At 37.1% G+C, this 19,869-nt stretch overlaps 1 protein-coding gene across 2 annotated transcripts in view; it reads right to left on the reverse strand.

Moving 5' to 3' along the window:
* Positions 1-19,869, reverse strand: part of sema3h (sema domain, immunoglobulin domain (Ig), short basic domain, secreted, (semaphorin) 3H) — a 164,854-nt gene that overhangs the window by 68,859 nt on the left and 76,126 nt on the right. For both annotated transcript variants that reach the window (XM_030138875.1, XM_030138873.1), the window contains exons 3-7: positions 14,912-14,974; positions 13,049-13,168; positions 7,783-7,876; positions 5,714-5,833; positions 267-412 (exon numbers count right to left, since the gene is read on the reverse strand). In XM_030138875.1, coding sequence (XP_029994735.1) covers positions 267-412; positions 5,714-5,833; positions 7,783-7,876; positions 13,049-13,168; positions 14,912-14,974 — 543 coding nt within the window. The remainder of the gene's footprint in view (positions 1-266; positions 413-5,713; positions 5,834-7,782; positions 7,877-13,048; positions 13,169-14,911; positions 14,975-19,869) is intronic.

The raw sequence follows: 19,869 nt of genomic DNA on the forward strand, positions 1-19,869 counted from the left end.
CAGAACTGTAGAAGAAGAAGAGCAGGTAAAACCATTCATCCAGACACAAGAATGCAGAGACACATTCATGCATGTCAACACAGATCCACATAAAAAGCCATGAAATGCCAAACATAAACATGTACAGTGTATCACATTGAAGCACAAGACGGGCTGATAGTAACAGACATAAACATACATCAAACATAAACGCACACTGACAGCACGTAAACACACCGTTATGTAAGCTACGACACACACCTTCATGTGGAAAACACACTCCATACCTTGCAAACGCGCGCCACTCTGGAGTACAGCACCTTCCCAGCAGCCCCCTCTGCCTCCTGAGCGCGCTCAGTGAAGAACACGTAGACCTTATCATCCTCTGGGTTATCAGTCTCAGACAGCGGCGCTACCCGCACGAACTGGGCATCTGCGGAACCAAAGACGGGTCAGTTCGAGAACCAGCCGTGACAACGCACAACACACAACACGTAACGCACGACACACAACATGTAACGCACAACACAGCACACATAGGTCAGAGCGAGCGGAGATAGAGGCGAGCGCTGATGAAGGTGCAGACGGAGTTTACAAACAGCAGAACGAGTCCACATGTATCAGGTGGTTATCGGCGGCAGACGCTCAAACGCTGATAAAACAGCCAGCGAGCGAGCAGGAGATGTCTGTGCAGATGGAGATACTGAGGGAGAGCTGATGAAATGCAGTTTACAAAGAGGAAAAACACTGATACTGGGAAAGAACTGGAGAACGCTTTCATTTACAGCCACGTTGGACGCCACAGAGGGAGCAAAGGGTGGACAAAGACCTGAATCTGACATGTACGACCAGAGGAAAACTGGAGGAATTTGTACAATTATAGGAACCGTATATGAACATTATGGAATCTGACATCCAAGTTATTACCGTTTGATTTTTTATTATTATGACTGCTATTTTAATTTCATTTCAACATATATATATATACATGTTCATAAGAATATATGTATGTTATTTATATAGCTCATTTGGTGCAAGTCTGTATGGTGTGAATGGGTGTTTGTGTTGTTTGGATTCATGTTCTTTACGAATATTATTATTTACTTTTAGCTTTCATCATAAAACTTAAATACCAATAAAAATATTGTGGAAAAAAAAAAAGAGACTTGAATCTGAGGGACATTAAGACTGAATGGATTTGGATTTAGATGAAGCCACTTGGGGCCTGATTTACTAAGATCACAAATAACGGGTGAAAATTTGCTTGCTCGCAATAAAAAATGTGTGTGCTATTGATTTATGTGTCACAGGCAATCAACTCAGATTGCCTGTGCAAATGACAACAGGTGTATGTTAACGTATATGTTCTACTCCTGGTCTCCATCACACATGAAATGAACAAATATGGGTTCTTCTCTGAAACTGGTCCTAAAAACAGGACAAAGGCGCTAAACATTCAAACCAGATGTAGACGAATGTTATGAAGCAGGTTTGGAGGCACTTCGGGTGTATTTTAAAATTAAATATTTACTGAGATAGAAGAGAAACTATGTTTCGGATAAAACACATTTTTTTATTATTTAAATCTGTATGTAACATGGTCAAAAGGACACGAAAATTACACACTACCATTTTTTAAAAATATCTTTTGATTCTCTCACAGGTAGATTTTGGGAATTTAACTAATTATTCAAGGCAGTGTTTCGCAAAAATGACCACTGTTGAAAAATCATTTGCAATTTATTAGTGTTTAAATGTTCAAGTTCCGCATGTAACACCACTGGACACCATGGGCTCCACACCAAACCTGGAATGAGACTGAGGTTGATGACAAACCCACATGTGTGGATTAGAAAAACCACTAGGATCCACACAGTGAACACAGTGTCTGTATTTAGAGTCTACAGAAGAGCATTTACACACGTTTACACATCTAATGCACTGACACCGAGGGAGATTTAATGTCCATATTTAGGTCCTATTTTTAGACCCAATATTTGATTATAACTTCATTAATTATGGGATGGATCAGAGCAAGAGGATAATTTTTTTTTTTTGCATTTATCTGAGGTCATCATTAGGTCCATCCTGGGGGGAAATCTGTCTATGTTTACCTTTTAGTACTGGGTCTAAAAAGATGGAAAAGTAAAGTATCAGATACTAAAATAAACCCAGTTTCATAGAAGTTTCATCCCAGAGGGCAGGTTTACTTTATATATTAAGACCTTTGAGTGTCAAGGATTAATGACTAATTTTAAGGATAATTAAGGCTAAAATTTAAGGTAATCACATTTAAGACTTTATAAGGATCCATGGTAATGATGGTAAAGTGTGTAGATTCCATAAGATCTTAAGTACTGAGTCGGTGTCAAAGACTTCACAAATTAGAGGTGTTTATTCATGTGATTATTTTGTAGGAGTTTTTTTTTTTTTTTTTTTTTTTTTTTTTACACATATTAGGAGTATTATGTAAAAAATAAAAGCAAAAATAAAAGCATCAGTTTTTTTTAGTAAAACAGACACCATTCAACAATGACAGAAAAAATATGTTGATTTGTAGCTTTTTGTTCTAGTATTTTTTCTGTTAAAGGTATGAAACGAATCAATGTTGAGAACACACATCTCCATCAGCATGAATAGTTTGGATTCTAAATATTTCAGTTTTTCCTGTCATTCTTTGTGATGTCCCTGGTTTATGAAGGCCTCAGTTTTATAATAAGTTTAAGGGGAAGTAAATGTGTTTAACGGCCCCATCCAGAGACACAGCAATTAACAAAAACACATCAGAAATAAGACGTTTATAGAATAGAAAAGCCATTATCACTGCAAAAACAAGTCAATAAATAATTAAAAGTTTGAACAAGAACAAGTTGGAACCACAGCTCGATGAGATTCAGTTGGAAAAAGTGTGTTTAGGACTGAAAAAAGTGTCAATAATAGTTCCAGAGTCCCTGTCCGTCAGTGTCTGTTCTACGTGGATCAGAACCAGTTGAATGTGTGAGGTTGTCAGGTTCTGTTCTATGTTCCAGTCCTGTGGTCTGGATGAAGTGGGCGGGACTTTCACTGGAGGAGAACTCAACTCATCCAATCACAGTCCACATGTGACTTCTATCAGCGATCAACAGGAACTAGACTGATATCTGGAACCATTTACATGTTCTAAACCATCAAAATATGGACCAGCAGAAGGAAAGGAACAGTTAGAATATTTCAAAAACTTCTCAAATTTTTCAAAAATGTGAGTAAACTTTGCAGACATTGTCCCAAGGTAGATGCGTATAAAATTAGAAATGAATCTGACCAGTAGTTTCAGAGAAGACTGATGAAATGGAGACATTTGTGACCTTGGGTTTGAACCTTTAAGGTCATTCAAGGTCAAAGGTCATGGACCCAAATGACCCTGTTTACATGACCATAAAAGTCTGATATCTGGGAGTAATCAGACAACTGCAATAATCAGATCGAACACATTTACATCCACTTAAGAAATGCGATAATTGTAAACCCTGGTTTAGACGATCTGGTCCGTTATCGGATTTTGTACGTCGTGATGGTAGACTTCATCTTCCTGTTGTCTTCCGCTCACGTTTGATTATGTGACTTCTGTTCTCTACTATTTTTAATTGTGTTTACACATGCACAGACATAAAAGAATTAAATAAATCAGATTAACCTGCATGCGTGCGTGTAGTCATCGGATTTGTATTGGGGAGAAATCCGATTTCTCATAATCAGATAACAGTCGTTATCGGATAAAGCCGATCAGATTATCCTGTTTACATGGTCACTTGAACAAACTGATAACTCCAAAAATCAGACAATGATTGGAGTATTGGCGTGCATGTGAATGGGCTCAGTGATCAATACTAACTATATTAATATCTATACAAATACAAATCATCGATTAATCCATTAATCATTAGTTGACTGACCTTATCGATCGATTAACGATTAATTGATAAGCGACGATTTTCCTGAGACCCTGAATTTCTCTTTTGATAGCGTCTATTAGAATAAAAGCTAAATATTGTTTCTATACTTCATGAAAAAAGCATGTCATATTCCTTAATGATTGATTTATTGAACCACTGGATACAGAACAGACAGTGACATTTATGGAGCAGAACTAAAGAAATTCAATAAAATAAATGGATGTGAAGAGGGGCAGTTTAGAAGAAATGGGCATTTCTGACTTTGCATCACTGACACAACGGAGCCAGATTTCAGCAGAGATGCCATTAATTTAATCGAGCAAATTCTTATCGACAATTAATTCATAGTCGATTAATTGTTTACATCCCTAATATCTACTGATATATTGACATTCATTTCCAAACTATGGCCTATTATAAGTAAAGGCACATTTTTATATTTGAGAAATTCATCAACAATCAACATTTTTCAAAAATATGAGCAGTCTTTGTCGACATTGTCCCAGAGAAACTACATACAAAATTAGAAATGAATCCAACCGGTAGTTTCGTCGGAGAAGATGTTTGAAGGAATTACTAACGAAGATAATGTCGGACCCGACGCCTTCACTACGGCTCATGTGCGATCAGCTGTTGAGATACCAGGAGGACCAGGATGTGGTGGAACAGAACCCAATCCTCCACCTCCGTTAATGACATCCTTGATTTGAATGAGTCGTCACATAGCACCGAGTCTCCAAGGATCCTGATCCGGGTCAAGGACCAAAACTAATTTGGTGGAAAAGCCCATTAGAAGGACAGACACGACACCCCCCCGCCCCTTAAACTGCCTCCAAGTATTTCACACACAGACAAACAGAACCCATGTGTCAGCGTTCAGCTTCTTCAGACCCAAAGCTGGAGTCCCAGGTTTCAGATTGGTTTGGTTTTTAATTTCTATCAGCTGTTTATTTACAAAATGAACTGAAACTCACGTCACATGTCTGACAGTAAACCAGAAATACTGTAATGATGAATGTTCCGTCCACACTGATGCAGACACACTGCCCAGCCCAAAAAAAAAGTCTTCCGTGTCATATTTGACTCCACCCCCTTTGGTTTTGGTTACAGGACACGTTCTGTTTTTGCACATAATGCTTATGTCGTATCACAATACGGTTGATAACATTTGTTCCATCCATAGTTGCATTCATTTTGGATTACTGATTCTGGACTTTAAGGAGGCAAGGGATGGGAAGTGCAAAACTTACACTGAAGATATTAACAGTTAATGGTGTTAAACTGGTGTTAAACTGGTTTTAGTTCAGGTTCCACATTCAGACCAATATGATGTAAAATAAAATAATATCATAATAACCTATAATAATATTAGAACAACCTCAAATGTGTAAAGAAAATTAAGTGCAATTTAAATAATATTCTGCCTGTTAGTAAATGCTTGTGCAACATTATTTGTAGTGCACATGTATAAATGATAAGTTGAGGCAGAATATTGTTAAAATTTCATTTCTTTTTCTTGCAAGATGTAAGTTTCTTCAGATTATTCACATTTATTTGTGTAAGGATTAGAGCTGAAACGATTAATCGATTAGGTGCTTGAAGAGAATGCAAAAATTCATTATTCGATTAATCAGTTCAAATTGATTGAAGGGAAATATTCTATATGGACACGATTGGAGGCGGTTTTTTGATGAAAGAAAGTATTGAACATCCGTATTATCGTGGACGGGGGATGGTTTTGGTCCAGAGTGAAAGGAAACAGATCTTATTTGTGCTTTTTGTGTGTTTCGGTTTGTCCTCACCCTGCAGCCAGTTGGAGTCGTACTGCTCGGTCCGGATGACGTGACGGTTGCCCAGGCTACGGAAGAAGGCGGAGTCCCGGCTCATGAAGTCCGACGTGATGCCGGCGTACAGCTCTCCGTCTACGAAAAAACACATGCGGCGTCATCTCTCTCTGGAGCTTCATCTGACACATATTAGCACATTTTCCAGAACCGGCCTCGTGTGTTTCTGCCCAGAAAAGGTTTGGGCTTTAACGTCACAGATTCCATTAGCCCTCAGTGTTTCCAGTGAGCTCTGGTCTGTCTGAACTCACCATTCCATCCTCTGTTGCATCTAATCTCTCACACAAATCACAGTAAAATACATCCTCAGCAGGGCAGTGAAGTGCTCCTGCAGAGGTGAAAATAAATCCAGATTTATTCACCGTATTCCTGGTTTAACCCTTTGGAGACCATGTGCGTCACCGATGACACATTTAACATTTTACAGCATTTAAATGATCATAACTGCTGAACTGTTTGGGTTCTTTCTATTGGTTTAGAACACGTTAGGGTAGAGGTCTGCATTGGCTGAGGGGGAGGGGTGGAAGTGGGCGGAGCTGAGAGCAGAAGAGTGCAGTCAGTGAGAGAGAAATGGAAGATTTTTTATTACTTTTAGTGAGGTTTTAGCTGTGAATTCTTGTAAATAATTGTATATAATAGTGATAGTGCTGTTCTGCAGTGTTCTACTAGTGTGTTTTGTTGTGTTTTGTTGAGTTTCACTGTTTTTTTCACCTTTTCTTCCACTGTTTTCTCTGCATTTTTCCAGTTTGTATGGTTAATAGATAGTTGTATTTGATCTGTGGATATTCTATACATGTCTGTATATTTGTCTATATATCTGAAACTGTTTTTTGTTTTGTAACCTAACCCTGGCCTGTAACTGTTTTGGAGTGTTCCACTAGTGTGTCCTGATATGTTTTTATCAAGTTTTTCTTTTTTTCACTGTTTTTCTCTGTATTTTTGTGGTTTGTATAGTTCACTGATAATTGTATTTTATCTGTAAATCTTCTCTAAATGTGTGTATATTTATATATTTGTGTAAATCTACAGTCAGATCTCTCCAGTTCATACACAGATGCAGTGTGTGTATTTGAATCAGATGATGGATGTTTTTGACAGTGAAATTAGTGACTCTGTCTACAACTAGACACAAAGTGAACACAGACTATCAACTGGATCCAAATGAACTAGAAAGAACCAAAAAGAACCAGAAGAACATGGACACACAATGAAATTGTTTCTCATAATAAATATGTTAAAACTGTTTTAGGCATTTACTACATATAATAATGATAATTAACCCATAAGTGCCCAGTGTTACTTTTGTGTCAGTTCCCAAATGAATTTTTCTCTATATTTAACTTTCCTTACATGATTTATTGCCATTTATTGTAATATTATCCTCTGTATTTTGTGTTTTTTCAGTGACAATCAGGTATTTTCCTACATTTAATTCACTAATCATGCAGATGTTCATAAAAGTTAAGATTACAGTTGATGGTTATTATATCAAAACAGAGAAAACTGAAGAAAAAGTGACTTTTTCAGTCAAATCTGTCATTAACTGATCATAACCCCAGTGTGTCCATCCACTGTCATTGATTCAACTCCATGGGTTTTACTGGTGAATCAATGTTGTCGAAGATGATGGTGTTTCCACGGTAACTACGGAGCCTCTGAACATCCAAATGGGTCATATCTGATGACCATGAAAAGATGAAGAACTGTATTTTACACCAATTATTGACATGTATTGATAGGATTAGTGGATCAACAGGTATTAAACAGTTTAGATCAGTAGATGGTTTAGGTTAAAGGTGGACGTTTGGGTCTTTACAGGTTAATGGACCAGTATTGAAGTTAAGTTCGTCCTGAAAAAAGGTGCAAAAGAATCGGTAAAAAAGACATTTTCTGACACTTTAATTGCAAAAAAACAAACAACAAAAAAACCCATAAAGAAATCTAGGCCTGTTATAATGGTCGTCCTAATAGTGTCAGGATTAGACTGAACAATAATCGTGGTTGGAGGACGCAGACGGATGACTTACCGACGACAGCAGAGGCCGTTTTCTGGAAGGGATCGTAAGGACATTTGCCTTTTCCGCACTCGGTCTGACTGTAGGACAGAACCTGGTGGTCCGACTGCAACAGAAAACACACAGAGGTCGTTTAGACAAAGGCAGAATAAATCATACCAACAATAGATGACACCAAAGAAGAAGAAGAGCAGAGAGCGGCGGTGACTCTGGAGGTCAAACAGGTGAACAGGAAGGTTACAGTTTGGTTCTAACAACAGAGCAGGAGTCTCAAACATGCGGCCCGGGGACCAAAACCAGCCCGCAGAAGGGTCTAATCTGGCCGGCAAGATGAATTAGTGAAATACAAAAACTACACTGAAGATATTAACAATCAAGAGTGTTAAAAATAATTTTAGGTGAATTCAATCTAAAGTGGGTCAGACCAGTAAAATTCTATCATAATAAACTATAAATAATGAAAACCACACATTTTTCTCTTTGTTTTAGAGTAAAAAAGTAAAATTTCACAAAAATATTTACATTTACAGACTAGCCTTTTACAAAAAATGTGAACCTGAACAAATATGAACAACCTGAAATGTCTTAAGAGAATTCAGTGTAATTGTACTAATATTCTGCCCGTTATTAAATATTTTGTGTATTTGTAGATCCACTGAAAGTTGTAATGAACATGTGAAAATGAGAAGCTGAAGCCAAATAATGGCATAAATTGTTAAAAATTGCACTTTTTCCTTATAATAAATTTCATTTTGTTCACGGTTGTTCATGTTTTTCACATTTTTTTAAAGAATAGTTTGTAGATGTAAAAATTTTGATAGTATAATTTTACTTTTTTCAATCTAAAACATAGATGTTTCTTCTTTTATTGATCATTGCATTTGAAGTAAATATTTAAAGTGCATATAAATATTACAGTCTATATTAAAAACCGGTTGATTACGCAAATCTGATTGTGTGTGAGGTGATCAAAAAAGTGTATGTGAATGGTTTGTACGGATGTTTTGCGTTATTGTAAAAATATATAGAGGAAAATGTGTGTTAACAAAGCAAAAGAAGCAGATCGAGTTTGAATATTAGTTTGTAAAAAGGGGGTGGAGTCAATAAGTTATACTTCTTCCCACTCGTTTTCAAGCGCAGAAAAAATTTTGTTTGACCATGTTGTATGGATCTTTGTCATCTGATGATTCTATGTGCTTGAAATAAAACTACTACTACAAATTTTGGAATTGATGTTAATGATATATTATTATTATCTTATTATTTGAATGATCCGGCCCCCTTCAGGTCATATTGGGCTGTATGTGGCCCCTGCACTAACATGAGCTTGACACCCCTGGACTAGAGTTTATATGAGAAAACTGTGATCCTAAAAACCTAAAAAACCTCCTTATTTGATGTGACCAGATGGACCTACATCCAGGGCAGGTGGATTCATGAGATCCCACGAGGTCCAGCCCTGATTTACTCCACAGTGGGAACAGTTCCCACGGTGGAAACACTGACACCAGTTCTGTAGCGTTAGCATCTGTTAGCATCTGTTAGCGTCATAGCGGTCGACACCAGCCCACAGTTTATGAAGCTCCTCCATGTGCAGTGTGTTGTCCATCACTCCTCTGTACATATATAGTGATATTTAGTGGTGATCTGAGCTCCTATATCGGACGTAAACAGACATTTCTCACACATGGGTGTACGTGGACACACACCCCTGCGCTGATCGGGGGCTGATCGGGGGTTAATCAGGCTAAGTGGAAGGATTGAAACATGTGTGAAGTCCAGTCTCAGCACCACCGGCTCCTCTAAGCACCACGTCTGAACCTCTGATCTACAACGCCTTTCATGGGATTAACACACACACACACACACACATACACACACACACACACACTGACACATATTGCTGAAAGGTATGCAGGTCTGACAACAACACACACATTCCATTAACTCTTTAAGCGCTACTATTTTAACCGGCCGCCTAAATTTATTTATGTTGTTTTTGCAAAAGTGTCAGAAAATGTCTTTTTTGCCAATTCTTCTACATCTTTTTCAGGAAGAATTTAACTTTCAATATCTGTCCATTAATTATCATTATCATATGTAATAAATGCTTGAAATAGTGTTACAGTAAAAAAAAAACAAAAAAAAAAAAAAAACACTCAGATTGTTTTAACGTAATCATTATGAAAAAACAACTGTAAATGTCCATAATGAAATGGATGAGATTACAGAAATAAACTTTCAACTATTTTCCATGCGTTGATCCATTGTAGTTGTTCTAGATCATTGTGTGTCCATGTTCTTCTTGTTCTTTTTGGTTCTTTCTAGTTCATTTGGATCCTGTTGATAGTCTGTGTTCACTTTGTCTAGTGTTAGACAGAGCCGCTCATTTCACTGACAAAAACATCCATCATCTGATTCAAACACACACACTGCATCTGTGTATGAACTGGACAGATCTGACTATAGATTTACACAAATATACACACATTTAGTGAAGATTTACAGATAAAATCCAATTATCAATGAACTACACAAACCACAAAAATACAGATAAAAACAGCGAAAAAAAAGAAAAACTTGGCATACATACACACACATATAAATAAATATATATATTTTAAAGCTAAAATACAACCATCAATGAACTATACAAACTGAAAAAATACTAATAAAACAGCGAAAAAAAAAAAGGGGGGGGCCTATGACACTCAACAAAAACATGGTAAAACACACTAGTAGAACACTCCAGAATAGCACTATTACTATTATTTACAATTATTTACTAGAATTCACCAATAAAATCTCACTAAAATGCCGCTAGAAGTAAAAATCTTCCATCTCTCTCTCATCGACTGCACTCTGCCGCTCTTTGTTCCGCCCATTTCCACCCCTCCCCCTCAGCCAATGCAGACCTCTACCCTAAAGTGTTCTAGACCAATAAAAAGAACCCAGTGTCAGTTAAAAAATGCCATTCAGATTTTGTCACTAGCATAAATGCTTCAGCAGTAACAGTGTTCTATTTAACGGTGGATGAATTTGGTGCCGCAAACGCAATCGTCTTCAAAGGGTTAAACTTCTGACATGGTGAGGACCCACATGAGTCGACGCCGTGAACAACAAACCTGAAAGAGAGTGAAAACCGACACTGGACGGAGCTCTGAAATGAAGTGCCTGTGGTGTTTGACATGTGAGCGGGCTGGGGCAGGTAGGTTGCGTTTAATGACAGATGGTCCTGCAGGAATCTGGGCATGTGGGCAGACGCCACACCCACGGGAGTTCAGCTGCATCTATAGGGGCCGGCGGTGGGTGGTACCACAACACTGATCAGTCTGAGGGGGTGTTTAATCACTGTTTAACCCTTACATGCACCAGGGTCTGGGCCCTAAACACTTCCAGAACCACCTGTGTACACTGCGGGGCTCGGTTTGGGAACCAGACCCACATATTCTGGACATGTCCTATCATCACACCTTTGTGGGATGGTACATCTACCCCCGTGAACACAGTTTAAACCAAACATGTTCTAAAGAATTAAAGTTTGTCATGTTAGGTGTGTTCTAGAGCTGCACAATATATTGTCTGATCATCGTCATCACGATGTACGTGTGCACAATAGTCACATCGCAGGTCCTGCAATGTAGGAGGCAAATGAACTCAGTGTGTTCTCACCTAAGTTCAAAGGTACCTGACACACACTGCATGTAGCAATCCACCAATCACAATCATTCTTAATCAGTTTGGAGTGAGTCGCTGGCAACAAAAATGAAAAATGAGCAATGAACAACAGAAAATCACCGTAAACAAAGACTTGGTGCCAAAAAAAAAAAAAAAAAAAGCAACATCAGTTATCTGGAATTATTTCAGCTACAAGAAGGATGAAACTGAAACACATGTTCAGGTGCAAAACAGTCGACACGATGAGAGGAAATGAAAGTAATTTGTTTGACCATTTATGTCAGTGCCACACAGCCATTATATACTCCACAATATTTTTTCATATCGCAATATATATCGCAGGGTTTTTTTTCCAATATCGTGCAGCCATAGTGTGATCCCAGAAAGTCTGGAGGGAAATAGCCAAAAATACCTTTTGTGAATTTTACAAACAGCAGCCATTAAATGCATCACTATCAAGTGAAACCTGAACCCACACATACAACGTTTGGATTAAGAAAGTGACGGAGATCTATTAGATGGAGCAAATTAGTAATATACTTAGAATTCAGGGAGAGATATTTACGAAGAGATGGAGTCTCATGATTAAGCTTTTAACCCATAAGGACCCAGTGTGACTTTTGTAGCAGGTCCTAAATGAATTTTTCTCTCTAACCTTTTCTAAGTGATTTATTATAATATTATCCTCTGAATTTAGCATTTTTTCTGGTGAAAATCATGTATTTTACTATTTTTAATTGAATGGTCATGTAGATGTTCTTAAAAGCTCAGAGTAAATTCAAAGGTTATTATATCAAAACAGAGAAAACTGAAGAAAAGGTGACTTTTTCAGTCAAATCTCTCATTAACTGAACATAACCCTAGTGTGTCCATCCACTGTCACTGATCCAACTCCATGGGTTTTACTGGTGAATCAATGTTGTAGAAGACGATTGTGTTTCCATGGTAACTACGGAGCCTCTGAACACCCAAATGGGTCATATCTGATGACCATGAAAAGATGAAGAACTGTATTTTACACCAATTATTGACATGTATTAATAGGATTAGTGGATCAACAGTTTAGATCAACAGATACTTTTGGTCGACGGAGGACGTTTGGGTCATTATGGGTTAATGTAATAAGCATTCATAGTTCAAGAATTTTCATTTTGTCTTCTTATCTTACTGATACAGAGGTTTTGTCTTTTGTTCAGATAAAGTAGTAACAGGGTGTTCTCATACTGAAACATGTCAGGTATGAGAACATCACCCTTCTACTCCTCTGTCTGAACAAAAGAAAATAACCCCTGTATCAGTAAACATTCAGATGTAGTTATTTACATGTATGTCTCCCCTTATTTTATTTGCAATTTTGGTTTCTTTATAGTGTCATTTATGTTTTATTTGTGACTCTAAGTGTAATCAATATCTACCATAGAAATCTTTTTTTTTTTCATATGCCATACAGGGATGGATGAAGTTTACGTGAGCAAAACTAAATAAAAAATTAAGTTAAAAAGACACATAAAAAACCCACCCATATTAGAATCCATGTGTTTTTATACCACTTTTGTCATTGCACAAACAGATTTTCTATGTGTAGACGGTGAGGTCGTACCTGTTGGAAGACGCTGGTGGATATGAATGCACAGCGAGGGTTAAAGGCTCCGGTTCCACAAACGTACAGGTGAGTCTGGTTAAAAGGCTGCAGGACGCGCAGGAAGTTGGCACATTCCACCTGGACGGAGACAGAAGAAACTGTTCAAGAAAGTCTCAAATAACACAGAAAGGTAAGAAATAGTAGAAACACTTTAACATGACTGGTTGAATTAACCAAAAAAGACCCAGTGTTAGTTTTATGTCCAACATCCATCATCTGCTTCTTTTATAGACACTGCATCTGTGTAAGCCCTGGACAGCTCTGCATATAGATTTACATATATATAGAAATGTACATACATTTATATAATATTTACAGCTAAAATACAACTATCAATGAACTATAAAAACTGGAAAATACAAATAAAAACAATGAAAAAAGGTGAAAAAACAGCAAAACTCAACAAAAACAAAGTAAAACACATGAGTAAAACCCTCCAAAAGTGCTGAAGAAACTGTTAAAGAAAGTAAAAAATAATACGGGAAGTTGAAAAATACTAGAAACGCTTAAATATGACTGGTTTAATTAACACGTTTAGACCCAGTGCTAGTTTTATGTCAGTTCCCAAGTGAATTTTTCTCTACAATTAACCTTTTCTTAGTGATTTATCACCATTCAATATTCTCTTATTTTCCCAAATGAATTTTTCTCTATATTTAACTTGTCTTCTCTCATCCATTACACTCACTTTACATAGGTGGAGTTCCCCAGGGGTCAGCTGTAGGTCCTTTTAATGTTTACTTAATTTGTTATCCTTGTAACATATTGTAAGAAGCAGATGATATGGTACTTATTATATAATTTATCCCCATTTACTATAATATTATCCTCTGTATTTTGCATTTTTCAGTATAAGTCAGGTATTTTCCTATATTTAATTCACTGATCATGTAAATGTTCATAAAAAGCTCAAAGTAAATTCAAACGTTGTTATATCAAAACAGAGAAAACTGAAGTAAAAAAAAAAAAAGTCAGTAATTGAAGAAATGAATCATAAAGTTGTAATCTTTTGAAGAAAAAAATATTTTGAGATAAAAAGTTATATTTGGTTTCTGATAAAGTGAAAGATAAATAGTAAAACTTAATTTTAGTCATAAATAATGCATTTATTGTCAGAATATTTAAGCCAACAACTGTTTTTGTAGTGACTTCCGAATGAATTTTTCTTTATATTTAACCCGTCTTCTCTCATTCATCACACTGACTTTACTTAGGTGGAGTTCCCCAGGGGTCAACTGCAGGTCCTTCAAATATTTAACTTAGATTTGTAATATGTTGTAACAAGCAGATGATATGTTATTTATTATATAATCTATCCCCATTTACTATAATATCCTCCTCTGTATTTTGTGCTTTTTCAGTATAAATTTCCCATATTTAATTCACTATCATGTAGACGTTCATAAAAGCTTAAATTAAACTGAAAGACTTATGAAAATAAAACACATGAACATTTCTAAACTATCACAACCCTGATGATGTTCGGCCAAAAGTCATGTTTTTTATTGTCGTTCGCTTGTCGACAATCTGCCCATCTTGCACTTTTGCCGTCTGAATAACCCTCGCTAACCTCCATCTTGATATCTTCGCCTGCATGACAGCGCTCTTGTTTGTTTATTGTTCCCAAATGAATTGGATTCATTGGACTTTAGTTCCGCTCCAGATGGTAATCTATCGCCTCTGTTTACTGTTACACAACTTTACTGAGCAAAGAAAAGGCTTCTGGAAATCTGTAAAACTCAGAACATTCAGAGTGTGTGTGTGAGGGTGTGTGTGTGTGTGTGAGGGTGTGTGTGTGTGTGTGTGTGTGTGTTGAATCACCTCTGGATCCTTCCCAGCCATGAGGCACTCCTGGACCCGGTCCGGACTCGCCGGCCAGTAGAGCTGTAGTCAGAAATAAATAAAACACAACAAAAAAGGGATTTAACAAAACTGCGGTTATTGCTCACAGTAAATTTCAGATAAAAGGTTTTTGACACTGGAAGGCGTTTTTACGAGAAAGCGAGTCGGCAGAACATGACTAATCTGGGAGAAGGAGGTGAGGAGTGGGAGCTAATGCCTCTAAAAACATAAAAACACAAAATCCAACTGGCAGTGTTCCACAGACCAGTCAGAGGAACAGGACTCAGGACAATCGGATTTTAAGACTTAGCACTGGCTTTTCCATCGGACATCTGCGCAAAACTTTACTGTTATTTACTAAATGTCGGAAAAATAGAAGTGCGTAATTTAGTTTCGTCAGAGAAAGAATTTTTCTGAAGGAATTGCTAAAGATGATGATGATGATGTTGAACCTGACGCCTTCACTGCAGCTCATGTGCGATCAGCCGGTGCGATACCAGGTGGATCTGGATGTGGTGGAACAGAACCGGATCCTCCACCTCCGTTAATGACACATCCTTGATTTGAATGAGTTGTCACATCGCACAGAGTCTCCAAGGATCCTGACTCGGGTCAAGGACCAAAACTAATTTGGTGGAAAAGCCCATTGGATTTTTTTTTTTTTTTTTTTTTTCCCCCCACTTACGGGTAAGGAACCAAATATGGTAACTTCACTGACCAAAATTTTTTATATAATAAAAAAAATGCTGAAAAATATCACAAAAGTACTAATGTCTTGTTATGGCTTTCAATAACACACTAAGGTTGAATTTTTGAACTTCAGAGTATTTCTATAAGTGAACTCTAAAGGGTTAACTGTTTTTCCACGTGCTCAGATGGAAAAGAACTACATAAACCAGATTAACCAGTAAACATGCATGAAGACATGGGAGTATTGGGGACAAATCCAGATGTGTTAATCTGATTTCTTATGTTATCATTCAACTTGTTTAGGCCTGAAAATGTCACTGAGGACATGCCAAGTTAAGGTTAGGGTTAGGGTTAACCCAAACCCTAACAGTTTCAGGCCTAAACAAGTTGAATTTACTTTGAAAGGCCGGAGCAGCTGCCATGGGTAAAGAAAAGAAACTGACATGGTGTCCAAAGTGTTAATGCTGTAACCTGGCAATTTTGTGGAAAACAAGATGGACGCCCATTGTCCCCTCCCACGACCTTTGATTGGATTTAAATCCCACCACTACTTCACACAAACCAGTTTTAACTTGGATTGCACAGTTTGTCCCTGTTCACTCATGCATGAAAACCTGAGTCTGTAAATTTGACAAATATGCCCCAATCCCCTACCTACCAATGTCCATAAAAGACAATTCCAAAAATGATCAAATGCGGAACTGTGGGTAATTTTTCAAAATGTATATATTTTTTTTGATATACCCTGTATAGAAATTCAATACAAAAAACTTTGGAGGAAAAAAAATGACAGAACGAGACAAAAATGGTATAAGAGACAAATGATGAAAACAAGGTAAAAGACGCAACGAGACAAAAACAATCTGAGTGAAAGATGAAAATGTGAAAGATGCGACAAGATGAAAGGTGACGTAAAAGACGAAATGAGAGAACGACCTGAGGTGGACCTGCTCATTTGGACCAAAGAACGACTGTGAATCAAACTGTACATGTTTAAGTCTGGACCAAACCGGGTCGAACAGAACCACAGTTTTCATCCAACCACCACCAGGACTTTTCTAACTCTGCCCTAGATTTACAGTCATCCTCCATCATTTACTGTGAGTTTTGTATCGGACCCAACTGGACCTGCACAAACACACAACACTTATTAGGAGCAGAATTCTGGCTACGAAGCAAGAATGTGGGCTAATTTATTTTGGTTGGAGAGTTTGCCCACACAGAAGCCAGCCCCGCCCACCTCCCACTTCACCCCCCCCTCCCCTTATTCACACTGTACATGGACACTTTGTCAAGGAGATAAATGATCACATGATTCTGAGATAAAACTTTCCAACATCTGTACGTGGACAAAAAGCAAAGCGATGCTGTGACCTTTCAGATCCAAAAAGCAGAGATTTTCCAGCTAAAAGCATGAAGACAGGAACAGACACGACTGTTTTCTGTTTGATTTGGGCTGTTCTACACACATAAGTTCATCCAGAGTTCTGATAATAAATGATAAACAGATCGTAAAATGATTGACCTCATTCATTGTTTCGATTTCTCCAAAACTCATTGAATTGCGGCTCACGTTTTGGCGTCTTTGTCGGAACATCAGAGGTGTAAACACAGGTAGAGAAAACAACAGCGACAGAGGAAGAGGAGGGGAAGCCGGTGTCGGATGGCAGCGACATGACTAATGGGAATATTTCACTGCGTCAGTCATTTCCTCAGACAGCGGAGCGACGGAGCACAGATTTAATCAATGAGTGACTGCACCTCCTCAGAAACAACATCTGCAACGAGATCCTGCAGATTTACTTCACTTTTACAGTCGCCATCGCTGTCTAATTCTATTAAACTACAAAGGAATCGATACGTACAAATAAATCAGTATAAATACAGATCAATGAATGTAACATATGGGGTACCTCAGGGAGCAGTTTTAGGTCCTAAATTGTTTAATTATGTATATAAGCGACATTTGCATGTTATCAAATGAGTTAAAATTTGTGTTATTTGCAGATGACATGCATATGTTTTGTTCTGGTGTAGAATTACTGCACACAAAGGAAATAAAGAAAAAAAGTGGTTTGATATTTGCATATGGAGTACCTCAAGGATCAGTTTTGGGTCCTAAATTGTTTAATTAACCATATAAATGACATTTGTATGCAGGGTACCTCAAGGATCAGTGTTAGGTCCTAAATTGTTTAATTATGTATATAAATTACATTTGTATGTGGGGTACCTCAAGGATCAGTTTTAGGTCCTAAATTATTTGATTATGTATATAAACAATGTTTGCATTCAGGGCACCTCAGGGATCAGTTTTAGGTCCTAAATTGTTGAATTAGGTATATAAACAATATTTGCATGCAGGGTACCACAGGGATCAGTTTTAGGTCTTAAATTATTTAATTATGTATATAAACAATATTTGCATGCGGGGTACCTCAGGGATCAGTTTTAGGTCCTAAAATGTTTGATTATGCAAACGATATTTCCATGTGGGGTACCACAGGGATCAGTTGTAGGTCCTACATTGTTTAATTATGTATATAAACAACATTTTCATGTGGGGTACCTCAGAGGTCAGTTTAAGGTCCTAAATTGTTTATTATGTATATAAACGACATATGCATGTTATCAAATGAGTTCAAATTTGTGTTATTTGCAGCTGACATGCATATTTTTTGTTCTGGTGTGGAATTACTGCAGCTTTTGGAGGTGGTCACAAAGGAAATAAACAAAGAAAAAAGGTGGTTCGATATCAATATATTGTCTTTAAATTTGAACAAAACTAAATTTACATTATTTGGAAATCAGAAGAGAAATACAGATGTCAAGGTAAGCACTGATAAAATAAATATAGAAAGAGCACATGACATTCAATTCCTTGCTGTGATATTAGTCACAAACTCTGCTGGAAATCACACATTAAATATGTTAGAAATATGTTAAATAAGAACTACGTATATTACACTGTACATTATTTTTACCGTATTTGAGTGACTGTGTTGAACTGTAGAGAAACATATATGAAACCAATATACAAACAACATATACGATGCAGAAAAAGACAATTAAACTGATAAATAATGCAGGATATAGAGAACTTTTTAGATTATAAACTCTAAAATTTCCAGATTTAATTCAGTTTAAACAACTAATATACAAAATAAGACAACTTATTTCCGAATAAAACACACAAATTATTCTCAGAAACAGAAAGGAAAACTGAACTGAACTGTCAAAAGGATGTGTGTTTAATGGCAGGGGTTAAATTATGGAACAGATGAATTAAAGCAAAGTAAAAACATAAATCTATCAGTGTAAAACATATAAAACACAGAATATAGGGTGATTTCATTTTTCAATACAGCCGTTTTTCTCGAAATATGTTTACATTTTGCAGACAATAATCGCCTTAAGAGACGTAAAGATGATTGAAGCGCTATTGTTGCTTTAATTTACAATGATTACGATGATTAATGGTAAATGACGGCGCTTTCAGGAAACAATTTGTGGATGTTCACGTAATGGTTCCCTGATGGAGTCGTTCCTGCAGCGCCCGGAGCAGAGGCTTGATGATCAGATAAGATTAGAGACCGCGCTCCTGCTTATCTGCGATACCACACACTGACAGAAACACGGACCACCGCGAAACACCACCAATGAAGACCAGGCCACGCTCACATGACGGCGTCCAGATGGAAAGAACGCTCACAGCTACAGGATCACACGTCTGACCAAAAACACAGATAGTCACACAGAAAAATGATATGAAATGATGAGTAAACCCCAAAGTATGTATAATTAAAATCACTCTGTAAGATCATCTGTTGGTGAAGGATGAAAATGTGGAAAAAAGAAAGTTTACTGAGGGGTTCGAAGCTTATAGGAGACTTTATTAACCCTTTAGGCGCCAAAGTCACAATATTTCAAAGATGTTTTGTTTGTGAAGTGTCTTTGAGTGTCCAAAAAAAGTACTATATGTTTGATGTACTCTTATTCTTCTTATTATTATATTTCAAAAATCAACATAAATGACTGAAATAGACCATAATAACTCCAGACAGAGTCACCAAATCTTTTTTTTTTTTTTTTGTTAATTATTATTATTTATTTAGTGCTAGACATAATTACTGTTTTATTTCTAAGGACTAAGTAAGATTACTTTGTCTTGAACCTGGGGGGACAGAGCTTTTTCTGTTGCTGCTCCAACCCTCTGGAACTCCCTCCCTTCCACCTACCATCCAACA

Source organism: Sphaeramia orbicularis, chromosome 7 (genome assembly GCF_902148855.1).
Source record: "Sphaeramia orbicularis chromosome 7, fSphaOr1.1, whole genome shotgun sequence".
In the NCBI taxonomy this organism is placed as follows: domain Eukaryota; kingdom Metazoa; phylum Chordata; class Actinopteri; order Kurtiformes; family Apogonidae; genus Sphaeramia; species Sphaeramia orbicularis.